This window comes from Lynx rufus, unplaced genomic scaffold, assembly GCF_022079265.1.
Source record: "Lynx rufus isolate CCGP_SWC_20201006 ecotype Redwood Valley unplaced genomic scaffold, mLynRuf1.p SCAF_6, whole genome shotgun sequence".
Taxonomy (NCBI): Eukaryota; Metazoa; Chordata; class Mammalia; order Carnivora; family Felidae; genus Lynx; species Lynx rufus.
In genome coordinates this window covers 112,591,898-112,611,995 of record NW_025814878.1, presented here as the reverse complement: position 1 = coordinate 112,611,995, position 20,098 = coordinate 112,591,898, and the positions used below count along the sequence as shown (strand labels likewise).

Here is a 20,098-nt window from a genome sequence, read left to right as displayed (position 1 = left end):
TGTCCCCGGGGTCTTTGCTCTATATTGTTACTTTTCTCTCTGGAGAGCAGGTCCACAGTGAAAGAGCTCACTGAAGTAAGCTGTTGCCTGCCCTGAGTGCATTCCCACCTTCCGTTTGCCATCGACACGTTATCCATTTGGACCTGGACAGATTCTGCACTCAGCAGGGTTGTAGCAAGGCTTAATCAGATATCACATATGTTAGTATGTGACATTCCTATTTGTCCCAGCCTTTTCTTCTCAAGGTCCACCTTGCCATCTTACTGCTTCTTTCTCTGGTACTTCTGCTTCCACTCTTGTACATTGTTCTCAAGACTTTTTATTCCGGGGCACCTGGGTGGCTCAATTGGTTGAGTGTCCACCTCGTGATTTTGGCTCAAGTCATGATCCCAGGGTCTTGGGATTGAACCCCATGTCGGGCTCCATGCTGAGTGTGGAGCCTACTTGAGAATCTTATTCTCTCTCTCTCCCCACCCCACCCCACCCTGGCCACCCTCCCCCTGCTTGCACGCTCGCTCTCTCTCTCTCTCTCTCTGTCTCTGTCTCTTAAAAAAAAAAATTTTTTTTATTACCTTTTTCTCCGTCACAGTTTTCCTCTGAGCCCAAGCCTCAATCAGCAGTCCCATGGAACTTCCTTCCTACATGGCCAGGCACAATAATTTGAGGTTTTGAGCACCGCACTTTTACTAAACTGGCCATTGCTCTAATAGAATCCCAGTGATTCCCAGCTTGGGGCATATTTCCAGGTGTATATCATTTCTTCCTGTTGGAGAGGCTGACTTTTCCCTTTTGGTCTAAATTTGCCTCATGACCATTTTGATGAGCCTTTGGCTCCTAGGTGATCTTTGGGTTTTTCAGATGTTCCCTGGGAATGGGCCTGATGCTTCTAAGTGTTCTTTTTCATTAGGCTCCTAGAGTGGTCCTAGAATAGTCCCAGCGTTTCTGCTTGGATTTTGGAAAAGCCCACCAGTCTTGTGGTAGCCCACCAGAGTAGTAGGTATTATCAAGGGCTAATTCAACTCCTTGTAAGTGGTGGGAGCACACACATATGCCAAGCACCTCTGGCATGGTGCTTCTGTAGACAGAGCTGGTTGGTCTCACTTTCGCCTTAGGTACAAGGAATTAAGCAAATCCACCTGTGGAGGAAGGCATTGCTTTGTGGCACTTACAGGTGATGCCCATTAGAGGGAGCTAGAGGCTTTACAAGAAGAACACAGGGTTAGGGAAGAAAGCTTTGAATAACCAAGTTCCTGCGGGCTTAGCCACTGATTTATAGTCTCTTTGTTCCATCCCACTCTAGGAATGTATCCATCGATGGTCTTGCTAAGTAGAAACTGATGCCTCTTGGAGTGCATGCTTTGCCATTTTTCCTTGAGTATGTGGTGACTGTGCCACTACCTTCCTGGCCCTTGGTAATTAACTGTGGCCAAGGGACTGTTCTGCATCTTACACATGCAGTGGATGGTGTGTAAATCAGCTCTGTACTTACAGGTCCCTGGGCCAAAGTTTTCACGTTAGAAAAAAGAGGCTGCTGCCTCTCTTTTCTTCCAGTGTCCCTGGTGACCACTTCTTGTGCAAGAGGTGTTCGTATCGTCCTTTCTAGGCTCCTCTAGTCTTGAGAAGGGCTCTAGGATGGGTCCTTTTGGTTGTTGTTGTGTATCATTTTGTTTTTCCACGGGTATTTTTGTCCCAAGGTTGGATAATTGGTGTAGATTACAGGCCTGCTCCTTTTGCTGTTCCCCTCCCTACAAGGTGGCACGTGGAAAGGACCAAGGTTGTTTCTGCACTTCTGGAGTAAAGACGGGTGGGGAAAGCAGGACTCAGTGGGAAATCTCATCTAAAAGCTTTGTTTGGCTTGAAAATACGAACCTGTTTTGAAGTTGTTGCCGTTGGGCATCCATCTGGTTCCAGGGACTGTAGGAATGACTGATTTATGAAGGTAGAATACCAAGTGCTGAAGCACATTTTAACGGAGAGAGATCATGGATGCCAAATGCTAACTGACCCTGGCGGCTCCTGAGACGTGGGAGACATCGTGCAGACTTCTCTGAGACTCTCCTGTAATTCAGCATGTGCCTCCACTCTGACTTTTAAAAAATACTGCTGTTCTAGCAACACAGTGAACTAACGTACAAGCCAGGGAATGAGCCTGCAAGCCAGTTCCCATTTCAGGTTCCCACTCCTTTCCCTGTAGGAATGTTGGTTATGAAACATGATTAGGACTTTGCACTATAAACGATGCTGACAGTAACTGCAGGTACAATGGCGAACCTCTCTTCAGCTTTCTGTCACCAAAGATTGTATGTGTTTCTGAAATGGTCTACCCTCGACCTAACTGATCCCTGCTTCAGGGTGTTTCTTGCTCTAGGGTAGGGATTGGCAAAGTACGGCCCACACATAGCTGCCCATTTTTGTGAATAAAGGTTTATTGGAACACAGCCACATTCTGTTACATGTTTTCTATGGCTACTTTTGTACTGCGATGGCAGGGTTGGCTGGAAAGCCTAAAATATTTGCCGTCAGGCCCTTTAAGAAGGAGCTTGCCAATCCTTGCTCTAGGACAGGTAACTGACAAATATTCCTTTTTTAAATGGGCTGAGATGAAATCGGGTTTTCAGGGGTGCCAGGGTGGCTCAGTCAGTTAAAGTGTTCGACTCTTGATTTCAGCTCAGGTTATCCTCTCTGGTCGTGAGATAGAGCCCTGTGTCAGGCTGCATGCCGGGCCTCTCCCTCTCCCTCTCTGTCTCCCTCTCCCTCTGCATTTCTCCTGTGTGTACACACGCCCCCCCCCCCAGCTCTTTCTCTCTCTCTTTCTCAAAGTAAAAAAAATTTTTAAAAAGAAATAAAGTTTCCATATACTAATGATACATAATAGTAATCATTGAAGGAGGTGACCAAGGATAAGAGACCAGTTCGGAGCTTTGGGGAATAAACCAAAGATTGGGGGCAGCATTAAAGTTTGAGCAGGAACTGGTGTTTTTGTCCTTGATTCCTTTCCTCATTACTTCCTTGGTAGCTTTGGTTTGTTAGAACTCATTGACAAGGTGATTCTCTGGATTTACTATTTCCTCTTCTTAACATAGACTGACAGCTGACTGGTTTTCCTAGGCTAGAGTTTTATTAGTATTATGAAGGACATTTTCTGGCTAGGCAGTTGTGTGGTTTCAGTGCTGATATTTCTCACTGTGGTCTAGAATATGAAAAAAGTGTATAATCTCTGCTACAGACATCAAAAAGTAAGGAGTGTGCTGACTGCATTTTGTGCTGGGGGTGGGGTGTGTGTGCACATGCAAATACTAAGCTATCTGTTTAAATACTGATCCTTAAGTTTAGTCTCTCGGGGGAGTTCTTTACATTATTCTTTTTCATTTCCAAGGGCTAAGATAAGAATAAATCAACAAGTTAGGTACTTGAAAAAAGAGATCATGAAATACTTACTTTTTCTCTTCTGCAGAGGGAACGTCCACCGCCTCCAGCAAAGCCACCACCTGATGAAGAGGAGGAAGACCGTATAGATAAGAAGTATTTTCCATTGACAGCTTCTGAGGTAGAGGGTTGAGGGTTTATTGCCATCACTGAAGCACGAGGTTTCAGAAGGTCCATCAGTGTGTGCTTAAAGAAGACTCTGCTTTCTCATTCTCTTAGCGCCTCTTTGGATTAGTACATTTGTATTGTACACATCAGTAATCTGGAACAAGATCTTTCAAACTCACTTAAGTAGTAAGCAAAGAATTTTAATGGAGCTGTCTGGCCGACGGGCCAGTTACCCATCTGCCTTGCACATTGAAAGTAAACCACGCACAGTTCTCCTGGCTCCAGTATCTACACAGTTTGCCTTTCTGCTTTCGTACCTGTGTCATCTTTTGATCCAAAACGTAGACTTTGCCCCTAATCACTGTCTGTAGACTGCGTCATATTAGCAAGCTTTGGTGACTCTGCCCCAAAAGTCGTCTTTCTGTTTTCACATTTTGCTTCTTCATTTCACATGAAGAATCCACCAGGACAAACATGGGAAATGTCATAAAGGCTCAATTAGAAGAGAAGTAAGATTCATGGAGGTGGGAGGAATCAAAGAAAGAAGGTTATTTGAGAAGACTAGTCCACCTTTTTAAAAAAGAAATCTTATCGTGAGGCAAATAGTTGTACCTTCTCACGGGGTTAGTTATATGAAGAAAACCATATTTTCCATGATCTTTCATTTTCAGAATGTCCCTTTAATACTTGCCACCATTCAGAGACCATGTTTATTCAGCACTGATTCAAAGTATTATGTAATTTTGTTATTTTATAGCTCGTTCAATACCCTGTTGTTCTTTCATTTAAAAATCAGGTAATATAAACTAGTCAGTTAAGTCTCATTACTGTATCGCTAGAAGTCAGAGTTAACTTTTTTATTGTACTGCCACAGACCATCCTGTGAGACAGGTTTTTTTTATCTAATACGAGCACATGGAAGCAGAAGGATGGCTTTAGTTTCACAAAATGTATAAATACAAGGAAGCACTTTTAAGAATGTAAAAGTCAGTGTTGGAAATAGGGGAAGATTTTTATGCTAGGTATAAATTCTGTCCCTGTTTCTTTCTATCCCTTAATTACAAAATGCTTATTATCATGTTTCAAGTAAGAGGTCTCTAGAATTACAGCCTCTAGGGTAATAATACATTGCTAGAAGATAGAAATGCATGGAACAAATCCCTGCATGTTTTTATATAGAGATTTGCTTCGTTACTCTCTTTTTATAAGGGAAAACCTGGTAATATGGAGCATATTCAGTTGGGGCTAGGTCTCTATGAATGCCTTAAGCCACCTCTTTAACAAGGACTTGGATTAAAATTCCTAATACCCAAGGATAAGAGCAAGGCTCTTAAAGAAATATTAGATAACAAGGACTTTCTATTCTCCCAGGGCTTTTTAGAGCATATAATTTGTCAATAACGGTGTCAAGAGATAGGGGGAGAAATCTCCATTTCTCTTCTGGGTGGGAGACTCTGAGATACTTCTAGGACTTGCTTCTGAATAGTCTGGAATTCTGGGTCAGTTGGACCACGGCAGTCAGAAGTTAGAAGACCATGAGAACCCTGGCTTTGCTTACTTAGTGATTTTAAGTACCTAAATACAGGGGTGATGTGATATGGGCCATTATCCTTGCGACGATCAAGGCAGATTCTGTTTGTCGTGTGAATGAATAGATGTTCTCCAAAAGTGGACTCTAATCTTCACTATCTTTATTTCTTACAACACCAAAACTTTACTACCCTACACCTCATATCCTAGGAGGCGCTGGCTCATCATAGTTTAGACTTCTGTTTGGCAGGCAATCTGCTTCAGTGTTTGTGTCCTGTTCCTGAGGCTCGTCACTGTGAGATGACCCATAGAAACCTTGGAGGGAAGCTGAGTGTAGCTGGCTCCAGAAGAGCTTATCAGATTAACTACCAGGTCATGAAACTGGCTTCCAGAAATTAAACACATACACATGCACGTGCACACACGCGTTGAGATGTTTTTGCCCCACCAAATGGGCTGCCAGCTGCATCAGACTGACCATGATCTTCTCTATGTTCAGATGTGTGAAACCTTCATGGGAAGTTGCAGCTGCTATGGATGGTATCCCTTCCCAGAAAACTGCCCACACCCCGGCCGGTCATTCAGTTGGTCACAGTTAGGTGCTGACTGGTAGTAGCTTCTCTCTGCAGCAAAAATGTTGCTTTCCATGTAACAGAGAATACAGCTTTTTGGCTTTGATTTATTGCCAGCCTTAGAAGAAAGGGGAGAAAAGATTAAGGAATAATTGAGTAAAAAGCAGAATCTTTTCTGTTGAAAGTCAGTTACTGCCATATTCACTGTGACAATCCACTTCTTGAGTGGGAGTTAGGAAGGCTCCAAGAAAAGCAGTCTGTTGCTTTATTATGAGATTTTAATCCCACAGCTGGCAGGAGCCAGGACTAAGAGGAAGAGATCCCTGTAGAAGTTGTCTGGATGTGAGCAGGGGACTCTCACAAGATATCTGAAGGAAGGAAAGAGTTCCAAATTGGACGGAAAGTCATCCTTCTCAGGAAAAATGAGACCATCTTGGTCCAGAACCAGGGGAAGTGAATTTTATGGTCCTGCCTCTGCTGGTTGCTCTCTGTGTATCTTTGGGCAAGTCCCTAGACCTCTCTGGAAACTGGGTTTGGGCATCTGCAGAATGAAAGAGCTGGAGCTGGGTGCTCTCTAGCTGTGACTGTAATGGTTTGGGTCCCTCCCAGCTCTAGCACTTGCTGGGTTTTTGCTTCTAGTTGTCATGCCCGGGAGCAGGCACAGAGTGAACGTGGGTCCAGTGGGCCTGATTTTCCACGTGGAAGTCATCAGCTGTCCTGCTTGAGAAGAAAGGATAGTATGGGCTGGGCATCCAAGCTGTCAACTACCTTTCAGAGAAGCATGCCTACGGCTATATGAGTGCTCTCGCTGTGTCCAGAACACTTACAGACTCAGCTTTCCAGGGCTCCAGCTCAGGGATAGCTGTGGGTGTGTAAACCTGAAGAACCCAAATTCCTGTCTGTAAAGCCTGTGGTATTAAGTTGACACTGTATGAACTGCTTAATGGTCCCTCTTTGTTCCCTTAATTGTGTTCCCACGAAGAGGCAAAAGGAATTAAGCAATACAGGCAAATGGCTCGTTGTAATGAAATAGCTTTTAGCTTCCAGGTGGCTTTCAGTAAGTGGAGGTTCCTGCTGTGCCTAGCAGAATTTCGGAAAGAGACTGTCATTCTGCCTTTAGAGTGGCAGCCTTGTTAACAAGCAGGAGCCACAGTCTCTTATTTAGTCTGAGGCTCCTGGAATCATTGATGTCTCATTAGGCCGTAACGCAGTGAGCTATATCTCCAAGAAGCAAAACCGTGATGAATCACAAACCTGGTTCATTTCCAGTGAGCTGTGGGACATGCCTGAAGGAGAGGCTTCTGCATGTGCCAAAGAGTCACATTCGTAGGGTACCGTTGTTTGTTAGGCGGACGTGGGAATCCCTCTGAACCCCTCTGTTCATAATATATCACTTCTAGCCAAACTGCTCAAGGGGACATTTTGTGCTTTGCCTTGCTCTCACAATAGCTGATACGTGATTATTCTTAATTTGCCTACGAAACACATTGGATTCTTACGACAGATGAGGCAGAATTGTCCTCTAAATCGAGGATCTCCATTCCCTCTCTCAGTGTGACTGTAGCACTGATGATGGTGTTTCTGGCTCGATGTGAGGAGGAAGTGTGGCTCCTTGGGTGCCATGACCAGCTGTGGCCACAAGGCCCTCAGCTGCCTAGACCCGCCTGGCAGGTGTAGGAGCCAGCGCTGGGCCAATTCTCTTAGCAGAGACGCTTGGCTGCCTGGGTCAGGGATTTCCCCATAGACAGAGCTGCTTTTTCTTCACTGAAATTCATACTGCCTAGCCACTTGACTCTTTTCAGAACAGAGATGGGTGGAATTAGTTTAAACTTGTATTACCATAAATGCAGTAGGAAGCCGGCTTTTGAGAGAAACTTCCCCGTAACCCCCAGGACCTGCAGAGAAAGGCTCACAAAAATAGAGAAGGACCAATAGAGAGCACTTTGTTTCTAGTTTCTAGTAAGGGTCAGTCATTCAGGGTCAGTCAGAAGTCATTTGATTCCCTCCTGAGAAGGTGGGAAGGATTCCAGCCTTGGGGTAGTATGTGTGCATATTAAGAAAGAATCGTGGAGGAAGGAGGCTTTTGTGATGCACCATAGCTAAAAACAGCTTGGAAGCTACTATCCACCCCAAAGAGACCATGCAGAATACTGTTATGATGGGAGAAGCAAGAGAAGGAAGGATCTTGGATTTTATTAATGGCTTTTTGAAGGATATAATGAGGTAAGGAAAGGGGAGTGTTTTAATCAAAGGCCATTGAGATTTGAGGTGCAGGTGCATATCCAGAAAAGCAGTTGTGGTTTCACGTGACACTGAGTTATTTACTTCTCTTCCCACCCCCCCTCCCCCCTTCTTCCTCTCCGGTGAAAAAGGAGCCAGGGATCTTGAATTTGTTCAACATAATCTGCCTTGGTATTAGCCACCCACATGAGAAGTTCTGTGGTGTCTTCTCTCTTAGGTCTTGGCCATGAGACCCTGGATTCAGGGAAGTGCAGCCAGGGAAGAGGACGAGCATCCTTATGAGCTCTTGTTAACAGCAGAAACAAAGAAGCTGGTATCCGTGGACGGAAGACCAAAAGGTACACCCCCACCCCACCCCACTCGCATCAGAGACAACCTTGACAGGGTTTTTTAAAGTTTGTGATCCTGAGTGGAAGGAGAGGATGATGTTCCTTGGGAGGAGGGAGCTGGGTGTCATAGCAGTTGGGGGTCGTGGGTGTTGATTATGAGCTTTCATTGTCAATGCCCTGTGTTAGGTAGAGTTGGCTCACCACCCTCCAGCACGCGAAGCAAGGAGGTGGTTAGGTCAGACCAGGTAAGAACCGTGGAAGGAGAAATGGCCCGCAGCGTAACGGAGCTTGATTTGGGGTATCAAGTCATAAACCCTCAAGTTAAGGCTGTGGAAAAACAAGCCCAACAAGTCAGTCCCTTTGGGGGCAGGCTGACGGCACAGGCTCTGCTTTGAGTCCTGACCTCACTGTGAGACGCTCCTGGGGAGGGGCCCGTGATTGGCTGCCACCCGGTAACTAGAGTGCTCTGTCGCCTTGGCCTACTTTCATTGCCTCTGCAAAATTCTGTCTCCTCCGTGAGGGAGTGAGTGCCGCAGGACAGACAGCCAGGCAGACGATGTAAACGCGGTCACTACAGGGGTGAGCGCACTGCTGGAGAGTGTGTGACAGCCTCGTTCTAAGGAAGAACAAGAAGGGGCAGTGCCATTCCCCCTGCAGTTGGAAGGAACTTCTGTGGCCTCTCCCAGCTCTTTATAGCTCTCAGGTACTAGGTCCTTCGTGGGGTATTATTTGTGCCTCCTTTCAATGCTAAGACAGTCACGCTTCCGGTAAGGATGGGGGTTGCGATGGTGTGTTTGGAACTGCCCTCTGCTGGGCCTGTCAGAGGGTAGGGGGTGGCAAAGAGGACATGTGCGTATGTGTATGACGTGGTAGACCTTGTTTTTAATGGTCCTGTTTAAGAGGTTTCTCTTCCAGCATGCAGAAACTTTGTGGTCATTTTTATAGTGGTTGTTTTGTTTTGTTTTTTTATGGTTTCCATTTGGAGCTTTAAAAAAAAAGTTATAATTTAAATACAATAAACTGCCCCTTTTGTGTACAGTTCCGTGAAGTCTGGCAAATACAGTTATATAACTGCTACCACATTCAAGATAGAGAATGGCTTTATCACACCAGAAACTCCCTTGTGTCCCTTTATAGCCAGTCCCGCACCCCTCCCTTACCTCTGGCAACCACTACTTTTATGTCTGTTCCAAGAATTTTGCCTTTTCCAGAATGTCCTATAAATGGGAAGCCTGCAGTATGTACCCTTTGAGTCAGGCCCCTTTCACTTAGTGTAATTTCACTCGAGATTCATCCGTGTTGTTGTGTGTACCAGTAACTTGTTACTTTTCATTCCCAAGTAGTATTCCATTGTATGGATGCACCACAGTTTATGCATTCTCCAGTTGAGAGGCATTTGGGTCATTTATAGTCCTTGGCGATTACAAATCAAACTACAGTGAACATTTGCATACAAGTTTTTGTATGAATGTCGGTTTCATTTCTCTTGGGAAAACACTAGAAATGGAATTGCTGGGTCCTAGTTGAATTATGTGCTGCACTTGGTAAGAAACTGCCACACCGTGTTCCAGAGTGCTTATACCGTTTTGGTTTCCCATTGGAGTTACAGTTGCTATGTCTCCTCCCAGCACTTAATACTGTCAGGTTTTCAGAATTATAGTCCTTCTAATAGGGTGCCTAGTGATATTTCATTATGGATCTAATTTGCATTCCCCTAATGACTCATGAAGTGAACACCTATTAATGTGATTATTTGGCATCCATATGGCTAATGAAGTGTCTGTTCAACTCTTGCTCATTAAAAAAAGGGGGGGGGTTGTTTGTGTTCTTATGGAGTGGTGAGAGTTCTTTGTATGTTTTGCATACTATTTATCAGATATATGATTTTCTCCTAGTCTGTGATTTCTCTCTTTATTCCCTTAACAGTGTCTTTTGAAGAGCAGAGGCTCTCATTTTTGATGAAGTTCAATGTGGATAAGTGGATAAGGTCACAACTATTTTCTCCTATATTTTCTTCTAGAAATGTTGTAAGTTTAGGTATACGTTTAGATCTGTGACCCACTTTGAGTTAATTTTTGAATATGGTGTGCGGTATGCTTCAAAATTCTTTTTTTTGCACATAGATATCCAGTTATTTCAGCATGATGTGTTGAAGACCATCCTTGTTGCCTTTGTCATGTTGTTATTCTTGTTCAGAATTGTTTTAGGTATTCTAGTTCCTCTATCTTTCAATACAAAAATTTAGAGTGAGCTGGATCATTTCTACAAAACATCCTGCTGGATTTTTATTGGGGTTGTGTTGAATCTATATAACAATCTGGGGGAGCTATCTTAACTGTATTGAGTCTTCTAATCACATTGGTGGGTTTTTAATTAAAACATATAGAGCAAGTGGAGTAGAGCACCAATGAGTTCTCAGCTGTTTAATAATAAATCATACTGAAATTAACCCTTAAAAAGCAAGTAATTAATGTAATGCTCTGTTTCAAACTGGTTCTCAAGGAAGCATTTTTAGTGTCGAGGAGGAAGGAGATTATAATTCTTTCTCTCTTTCAGAGGCTTGATCTGGACCCACTATAAGATAGCTGCTCAGCCTTTGGAAGGAAGAAAATGAGAAAGTCAGACAGACTTCATAAATGGGGACTGGTCTCCTTGGCTGACAAATGCAAGAATTTTCTTTTTTCTTTTCTTTTCTTTTCTTTCTTTCTTTCTTTCTTTCTTTCTTTCTTTCTTTCTTTCTTTCTTTTTTAAGTTTATGTATTTATTTGAGAGAGAGACAGTGAGAGTGGGGAGGTGCAGAGAGAAAAGGAGATAGAGAGAATCCCAGTCAAGCTCCACACTGCCAGTGCAGAGCCCAACACGGGGCTCGAACTCTTGAAACCGTGAGCCAAAACCAAGAGCTGGACGCTCAACCACTCAACTGACTGAGACACCAAGGTGCCCCAAATGCAGGAATTTTCTATCCCAACTCAAGAGAGATCTCTAGGTTAAGGAGGAAACTGCCACGGAGGACTTATGACCTCCCATCTCCTCCTTTGCTTTGGTTTCTTTTAGTTCCGCAATACTGGGCTAACTGTTAAAAGAGTGGGTGGTGCGGGAAGCAGATTTAATTGAACCACAGCCTGTGGGGTGTGCCTGCCTCCAGGCGAGCTGCTTGGATCACTCAAAGAGCTTTCAGACAAAGGAGTTGAGGCATTAAATATGAAAATGGGCTCTGCCAGTTTCTCTGTAGCCTGGAAGCAATGCTTGCAAAAGTTGGTAAATGTGAGGCAAGTCTGCAGATTAGATCATGGATTAATACATAGTCAGTCTTTTCTGCTTTTCCACTAAGGTCCTTATCTTAGGCAGCTTTTAGAAATTAATTCATCAGTTCTCAAAAGGCCATGCTAATGAGACTACCAGAGCTTTCAGCCCTCCTTACTATAATTCAAGAAACTACAGTATGAGGGATGGGATGGGAGATTGTTTACATTGCATTTTAAGAGTGTATTTGTATTAGCTCACAGGAAAAAAAAATTCAAAAAATATAGAAGTGAATACAAGTAAAATGGCCAAGTCTTCTCACCTCTCGGCTACTCACAGTTGCTGGAGATGTCCACAGTTTGAAAGTGTAGTGTCAACTTAAGGTCCTTTGCTGTCTTTATTTAAAAAAAAAAAAAAAAAATGACTATGTGAGATTGTTTTGTTTGTTTTTAACATAAAATGTATTTTACAAACTGTTTTGCACACTTGTTTATTTGTTTTTAATTTACCTTGTCTATAGATCATGGGTACAATTTTGTTTTAGTTCTTAAAGATCTGCCTTACCTTATTCTTTTTTAATGGTTGTTAAATATCCCACGGCTAATTTTTCCATTCTCTAGTAGATGGATATTGATGTTGCTTCCAGTATTTCTCTGTTATAAATTAAGCTGGTGTGGACATTCTGTACACATATTCTTACATGCTTATAAGAGTATTTCTTAAAAGGCATTGATAGAAAGTAGAATTAGGCAGCCAGAGTGCAGGTACCTGTCTAGATCTAACTGGTGGAGCTGAATTGCCCTGCTTGATTGTTTATGAGCACACACTTTCCCATTCCTTTGCCAACTTGCGATATTAATACTCTTGAATGTTTTTCACCATGGTAAGCCAAAAAAGTGTCCTTTGCATTTGGCTTTTGTGTGATCTAGTGCAATTGAGCATCTTGTTCATTAGTGTTATATAGTCTGTGAGTGGCCTATCTTTTTTTTTTTTCTTATTTTTCTACTTAGAAATTAATTAACGGTACCAGAAACATTTCATATAAATACTGGTAATATTTGGCCAAAGTGATACTCAGGAGAAAGTCTATATTCTTCAATTTGTTATAAAAAAAGAAAGACTAAAACTTAACCAAAAGAAAGTAACAGAGAGGAATAAAGATAAAAGCAGGTAGTATACTTCACATACTTCATGGTATGTGTGTTACATTTCAGTTAGTTAAAGAAAAAAATAAAAGTAGAAATAAGGAAGTTTAAAAAAAATAGACTTGACCATTACAATGAAAACTTTTTTTTTTAAAGATCTCTGACAATTCTGATCAAGAAAAGAGGAAAAAACACAACATGTAGGAATAGTATAAAGAACATATATAAGCACAGATTTAGAGAATTTTAAAATAATAAGAGAATTTCCAGGAATAAATTTTGGTGGTTAGTTAGGTTGCTGCCATCCCCCTTGGATGAATTGTCTGGGACCCTTAATGGTCCGTCACAATGACTGGTTGAGGTGGGGTTTCCAGTAGCATTTAGTACTTGATGACTAAGCATCTTGATGACAAGGTATGCATGATAATCTGGTAGTTGCAGATTACCATTTATGTCTGTAGATATAACAAAAACTGACAGAAGTAGAAAGCAGCCAATGAAGCAGAAAACTCATCCCTCTACAAAGGCACTAGGCCCAGATGGTTTTATGGTAGTTTTATGCAGCTAGGTATTCCTCTGTTATTTAAGTGATTTCCAACATAGAAGTCTTCTGAAATCCTTATTCAGGGCTAGCATAACTAGCAACAAGAGCATGTTTCCAGTTTCATGTGGCATAGTCATTTATTTCTCTTTACCATTTAACTCTTTGCCCACTGGGCACTCACTCTGGACATACTGTTCTGAGAAACTGGACAACCTTCCAGGTTTGATAGCAAGTGGGAAAGTAGCCAAGAGCTCTAAAAATCATTGTTCTCTGTGGTGCTTTCTGCAGCATCCACTGATAGTGCTTAGGTCTAGGTGAAGTGGTTACTTAGGACAGTGATGAATGATTATCTGAAGACAGTGATACATGTGGACTCTTTGGCACGCAGCTGCACTCTGAGGTTTTTTAGATGGAAGTAAGTCAATATTCCTGAGAGCCATGCGTTTAGATCTAAGTGAAGTTTGTGCATGAGCACGAAGACCTTAATCCTCTTGGAGGGGAGGAAAACGTTATTTTAGCTTCTCCCTCTACTCCCATGTCCCAAGCGATGCCAGTTCCTGAGCCTTTAGAGAATTCATAGTATAAGCCTTGGCTTTTCCCTTTGCCAGCTTGGGATTCTCAGGTATGCTTCCATCTGTGTCCCATTTTTATATTTGGTTTATAAGACTTCAGGAAGAAGAGTAAGTTGGTACCTGTATTCAATCCACCATCTTTACCTGGAAGCCCATGCTAGCTTTTCATGGTAGATTCCCAGGAGTAAGTTTGGATGCTTTTTCCAAATGCAAAATATGTATATATACATATTTATGTGTGTATGAGACAGTTTAATAATTAAGCCTTATCTTTAGCAGCTTCCTCGTCTCTCACCTTCTTCCATTAGAGGAGTTTCTGCCAAAAGCCCTACTGTTACAACTGCCTTGCTCTTATCAATTTCTATTTCTGAGTTGGAATAGTTTGCTTTTCTTTCCATTGCAAAACAAGTCCAAGCCTTGTGAGGTATATACATCTGTATTTTCTTCCATAAAGTGTATCGACAGCCATTTATATACACATGTATATGTGAGACATATGTAAAATACACGAAAGGGCAGAATATGTTAAATTTTTATAGATTGGTGTAAAGTAATTTTGGAATTCAAAAGATGGATAAATTATGTTAGTGCAGGAGATCAGGAAGACTTTATGAAGGAAGTAGCATTTGAGCTAAACCCCAGAATAGAGAATTCTATTTAGTAGGCAGAAGTAAGGAGGAAGGAGAGGGTCTTCCAGCCAGAGGGAGTGGCATAAACAAGAGTAAAATGTTAGGAGATGATAGAGCTCGTGTTTGGAGAATGGTAAGTAATCTAGTTTGGCTCAAACAAAGAACTGGTTGTGTAGAGTATTGGATCTCAAATGTCAGTCATTATTACAAAGATAGTGCAGTGTTGTTGAAGGTTTTCAAGTAAGATGGCAGGATTGAAGCCATGCTTTACATATGTATAATTGTGGACTCTTTGATTGCAGTTGGGAGAGACTAGAGGCAGGAATATCCTGAAGTCAAGAGACTTCAAGGAATCTCTTGAAGGAAATTAGGCTCTAAGCTAGTAGTAGGAAGTGATAGGAAGGAAGGGTATGGATGGTGGAGGTATTGAGGAGGTAGAATTAACGAGACCTTACAATCAAATGTGGAAGAATCAGGAAGAGGGGGTATTCATGATGATTCTTAGGTGTTGAACCTGGTTATTTGGGAAAATATGGTGCACCTAACAGAAATAGGGGCTTGAGGAGGGACATGTTTGAAGGAAGATGTTAAGTTCAGTTTTGCATATGTTAAGGATATTAAAGATAATGAATATTGGGAAAGATACCCCATAAATAACTTAGAAATGTAGGTCTAGTGTTCAAGAGAGATAGAAGGATTAGAAATGCAGATTCAGGGATCATCCAAGTTGAGGTGGTGGTTAACATAAAAGATAATCAGTTGCTGAGGGAAAAACTAGAGAGATTGAAGAAGTCAAGAATATAATCTATATTTAGAAGCACAAGGGTAAAGAAACATAGGAAGATAACCAGGATAATGCAGTGTCATAGAAGCCAAGGCTGAATGTGATGAAAACCCCAAAATAACTGTTGTTTAAATAAGACAGAAGTCCAGAGGTAAGAAGTCAAGGGCTAGCGTGACAGTTCATGATGCTCAAGAAACCAGTTTCTTTCTGTCATCATGGTTCAAGATGACTATTCAAGTTCAAGCTGTCAGCATAGGAAGAAAAAAAAGGAGAGAACTTTAAAGATAGTTCTCAAAAGTTGCACTTTCTCTTAGAACCCGTTGGCCAGAATTTGGTCATGTGACTATACCTAACTACAAAGAAGATGGGAAATGTAGTCTTTAATGTAGGTGGTTTGACCCAATCCAAAAAACCCCATGACCAAGCAGGAAGGGGAGAGTGGGTACCAGGGATAACTGGTAAACTGTGTCACATGATAACAGAAAGAGCTAGAAGCAATGAAGACTAGAAAAAGGCTTCAGCAGTTAGAAGGCTATTGGTAAAATTCAAGATGGGGAGATACTTCCCTGAGGTAGGTGGGAAGAGATCAAATTATCCCCAAGGTTTGACATGTGTGGTATTGAGAACAGGTAAGGAAGTTTGTCTGATCTAAGTCTTCTCAGGAAATTGATGTCAGATGTCATTACCCAAGAGTATAGATGCTGTGGGAAAGATGACAGTCTAAAAAGAGTGGGAGAAATGAGGAATCAATCTTATGGTGATACCACAGTTTTCAAGAGATGAATAAAAGGGTAGCTAGGCTTGGTAGTAAACTTGGATTCTTGCTCTACCACTTACTGGTTGGTGACCTTGAGGAGTCATTTAACTTCTTTAAGCTTCATTTTCTCCATGTAAAGTAGGGATTCAAATTCTTACCCCGTGGTTGTGAATATTAAAAAAGAAAGTGTTTAGCAGCATGTCTAGCATAGAATAACTAGTACCTAATACACTGTAGCTATTGGAAGCCAGCTGAGGACTCAGTTGTTTCTTGAGTATTCAACAGGGCTCAACATTCCAGCAACTGGAGGAGAGAAAGCAAATGGTTGTGAACACCCAGTGCTGGAACTGGCAGCAGATCAAGGGAAATAGAGACAGCAAGTGTGCTGTTAAATTAGGCACGGTTAAGTATCATGGCTGGTTGGAAACTGATCCAAGCAGAGCTGGTGTATTAAATAGGGAAGTTTGAGGGGCCACAGAGAGGGGACAGACTCTTCAAGAGGAGTTTAAGGAAATGGGGGAGATGTCAGGTAATCAGGACCAAGTCAAAGTAGAATAGTCCGAGTCCCAAAGCTGGGCTGTACCTGTGGGTGCTGCAGTGAGTGGAGGTTCCTGACCTGAAAGTTTTTCCCCCGCTGTGCTGGCACACATCACCCTGACCTGAACTTGTAGAACGACAGGACCTTCTCTGGCATATGAGTTTTATTCTATCTAGAGTATAGGGCCACTTAGAAGAAACCAGCCTCCTTTGCAGAGTCGAGAGAAAGGAAACCAGCCTCTGGGTGCAGTGTTAGCATGAAGAGCAGTTCGGAAATGGTTGTAAATGAAAAATGATGATAATGATAGCTACCATTTAATGAATGCTGCTTATGGGCGGCCATGTGCTGAGTTCATCTACACTGATTAGGTCATTGTATATCTCATGACAAATCTTCCGGGTAGGGGCTATTTTTATCACTGTTTAATAGATGAGAAAGAAGTTTGGTGTTAGAGCTGGGTCTTAAGCCCCAGTCTAGCTGAATCCAAAAAGCCTGTTTAACCATGAGGTTAAATCATTTCATCCAGAGCCCTGCTGCTATTCACGTTCTTAGCATCATAGAACTAGAAGGGAACTTAATTCATCTAATCAGTGTCAAATCATACTAAATGTCAAAGCCCTAGACAATGCATTTACAGCCATTCATTTTTTAAAAAAAGACCCAGGGAGGGACTATAATTTGGACCTCCTGAATCCCAGTCCAGGTCTCTTTCTGTTTCTCTGATTGCCGTGGACCAGAGAATGGATGCTAGGTCTACTTGTCTTATCAGATCATAGTCGCCAGCAAGTCCCTGCATAACCTAGTCGGCACCTTCCTTCTGAGGAAAACACGGTGGCTCTCCAAAAGTAGCCAAGGACTTAGGAGTTCTCCTGGACACACCCAGTTCCTGGTGCTCACCATAGCCACTGGGCAATTGGAGGGTTCCAATCCTAACGGAAACGAAGAAGGCACAACAGTCTGGGTAGCCAGAGTAACCTTCTTCTCTGTGTCCGAGGGTTGATTTGACTTAGCAAGTTCTCACACACGCTGCATTTTTTTGCCCTAATTTAAACAGACGGGGGTGGGAGGGGGGGGTGATTGAAAAATGTGTCAATGTTAAAATGTTATTGTTCAAAAGCCCTTGAGATCCCCCGTGGATCATCATAGTAATTAAAATGCAGCACAGAAGACCCCTTGCTTCAGCGGCTCACAGGGTAAAAGGAAAATGAACACCCAGAATGAATAAAGATTGAAAGTTGAAGGGGCTGGGAATTAGCATGCTGCTGTGTGCTACTCAATAGAGCAGATGGCCTTGATATATGGGGAGAGTAAGGAAACAGCTGTCCCTGTGTCCTAGCCCCTTGTCTCTCTCCTAGAAGGGCAGGTTGTAGGGATGGCTGAAGGCAGTATGGGAGGAGGAGTGGAAGCTGTGTAGTTTTTTTGTTTTGTTTTTTGAGAGAGTGCGCGCATGCGCGCACACACACGGAACGAGCCAGGGAGGGGCAGAAAGAGAGGAAGAGAATGTTAAGCAAGCTCCACGCACAGCGTGGAGCCCCACGCAGGGCTCGATCTCATGACCTGTACTGAAATCGAGTTGGAGCCCAAGCGCCCCAGAAGCTGCATAGTTCTAAGGTGGGAGCGCAGTGATTCCCAGTCAGGGAAAGCCTAAGGCCTGAGGATTCTCTTCTGCGAGTCTGAAAGTCTGTGAGTGCCCAGGCACCGAGGTTCCTGTCTCTGCTTTTTCTAATGTATTTCCACTAAACTTTAAGCCTATCAAGACCTTATTTCTCTTTCAACGCCCTGCTCAAAAGCTACATCTTCTGAGAATCCTTCTGGCTGAAAGCAATCACACTTTCCTTTCTGCTCACTATGCATTTGGTTTATGCATCTATTAATTTTCGTCTGGAATTCTAGTCACTTGTGCATATGCTAGTTTCTTTGGGTAGCTGGTAAGCCCGTTGAGCACACTCAGTGTCTTCATCTTTTTTATCTCTTGGGTGGCCCATGAAGACAAACATTTTGCATGTGCTTATTGATGGAATGGGTGGTTACAGCCACAGCTCTGGGGCCTGTATCTCACTTCAGCCCTTCTTGCTCTATTACCTTCTGTCCCTTCCTTCTGCTTTCGAGAGTTGTAAGGATGATGAAAGCAATGGATGTTTGTATGTGTCACGTACGCTGTCTTTGGTGAGCTTTTGCACAAACCTACGAGGAGCAGACAAGTTATTGGTCTCATCTGTGAGCAAAATATGTTGTAATGGATCCTGTGCGGAGAATAATAAGAATTGTTAATATCTATTGAGGGCTGGCATGTGCCAAATGTGGTGCTGGGTGCTTTACATGTATAATTCTCACAACAATCCTAGGAAGTATGTACTATTATGATTCCAAAATTATAGGTGAGAATACTGGGCACAGAGAAGTTAAGTAAAAAGCCACTTTCTGGCTCATGATCAGTGCCTTATATTAACACATTATATTAATGCCCTAAGAGACCCAATATTATCCTGACTTTACAGAAGGAAAGGACCTCTGAGTAGTTCTTTTCCTACCTGTTGATTTTGCCAGGAAATCTAGCTTATCCTTGGATATAGTTTTATGGGGCTTATTAAGATCCTGAAGGTCTTAGATCTTGACAAGCTTTTCGAATACCAAGGTGTCTTTCCTAGGGAATTGCCTGGGTAAGTCATGTAATTATAAGAATCCCTTTCTGTGATTTCTTATACCCCATAAAGTATTGGTAGATTGTATTTTCTCTAATGGGATTATGACCCTCAGAAATTCTTCCTCTTCACATATTTCCTCCTTCCATAAGTTTCCATTCCTTCTTTCTGCCCACTTCCTTCCCCCGGCATCTGTCTGGTATTGAGCTCTTGGCATCTGTCTCTCTTTCTTCATTGATGGCTAGCATGAATGGGTGGCTGTTAGACAGAGCCTTCATTGTCAGCTCCCACAGCGACAGAACATTCTCTGCAGCCTGGGTTCTGAGGTCCACCCAGGCAGTGTGAGCCAGGCTAACTCCCAGTTCTGGACTCTGGTTTTCCTTTGTCATTGAACTCCCCTCCCTCCCCAAAATATTGTTAAATAAGGAGCTAGATGCTGATACAAAGGAATAGAAGCCTGTGTTCCTGTTACCAAAGTCCTCTTTTGTATTCAAATGCAGTCAGAGGAACATTGCACCTTGGGCCGGAACCTGTAGGAAATTGGCCACTAGGGTAGGGTCCCAGAGGTAGCAATTTTGACTCTCCCCATCAGCCTCTTCTAGGAAGTGCTGTTGGTTTGAACCCCCATAAGGTGGTTGCGTGTCGTCTTCTCTGGCCCCACTGCACAACACTACGGGGCAGCCTTGTTCATGCTTCCAGTTGTCATATGTGGAATTCATAGCCCTAAAGTCATGGCTTCCTGGGGCTAAGTTAAGCTGGATGGAACTCTTACATATGCAGCATTTCTTCTTCCCTAGAGAAAAGATTCAAGTTGTTCAGTGCTCTGGACCTGACCTTTGGGATATAGAGTTTGTGAGTTAGGGGTGTGAAAATCCTGAAGCAGTCAAGTGTAGAGGAAGGAGATGCCAAAGTTCATACTTCTGGGCTCCTGTGGATAAGTAATCGGAGCCATAAAGTGGAACTAATTGGCTGCCCCCTTGAAGCTTCTGCAGGCTTGCCAAAAGCTGAACAGACTGTGGAGACTGAACCATTCTTCTG

At 42.8% G+C, this 20,098-nt stretch overlaps 1 protein-coding gene across 5 annotated transcripts in view; it reads left to right on the top strand.

Annotated features, from left to right (window-relative positions):
• Positions 1-20,098, top strand: part of ANKS1A (ankyrin repeat and sterile alpha motif domain containing 1A) — a 181,054-nt gene that overhangs the window by 85,262 nt on the left and 75,694 nt on the right. For all 5 annotated transcript variants that reach the window (XM_047101259.1, XM_047101255.1, XM_047101256.1 and 2 more), the window contains 2 exons: positions 3,455-3,547; positions 8,095-8,215. In XM_047101259.1, coding sequence (XP_046957215.1) covers positions 3,455-3,547; positions 8,095-8,215 — 214 coding nt within the window. The remainder of the gene's footprint in view (positions 1-3,454; positions 3,548-8,094; positions 8,216-20,098) is intronic.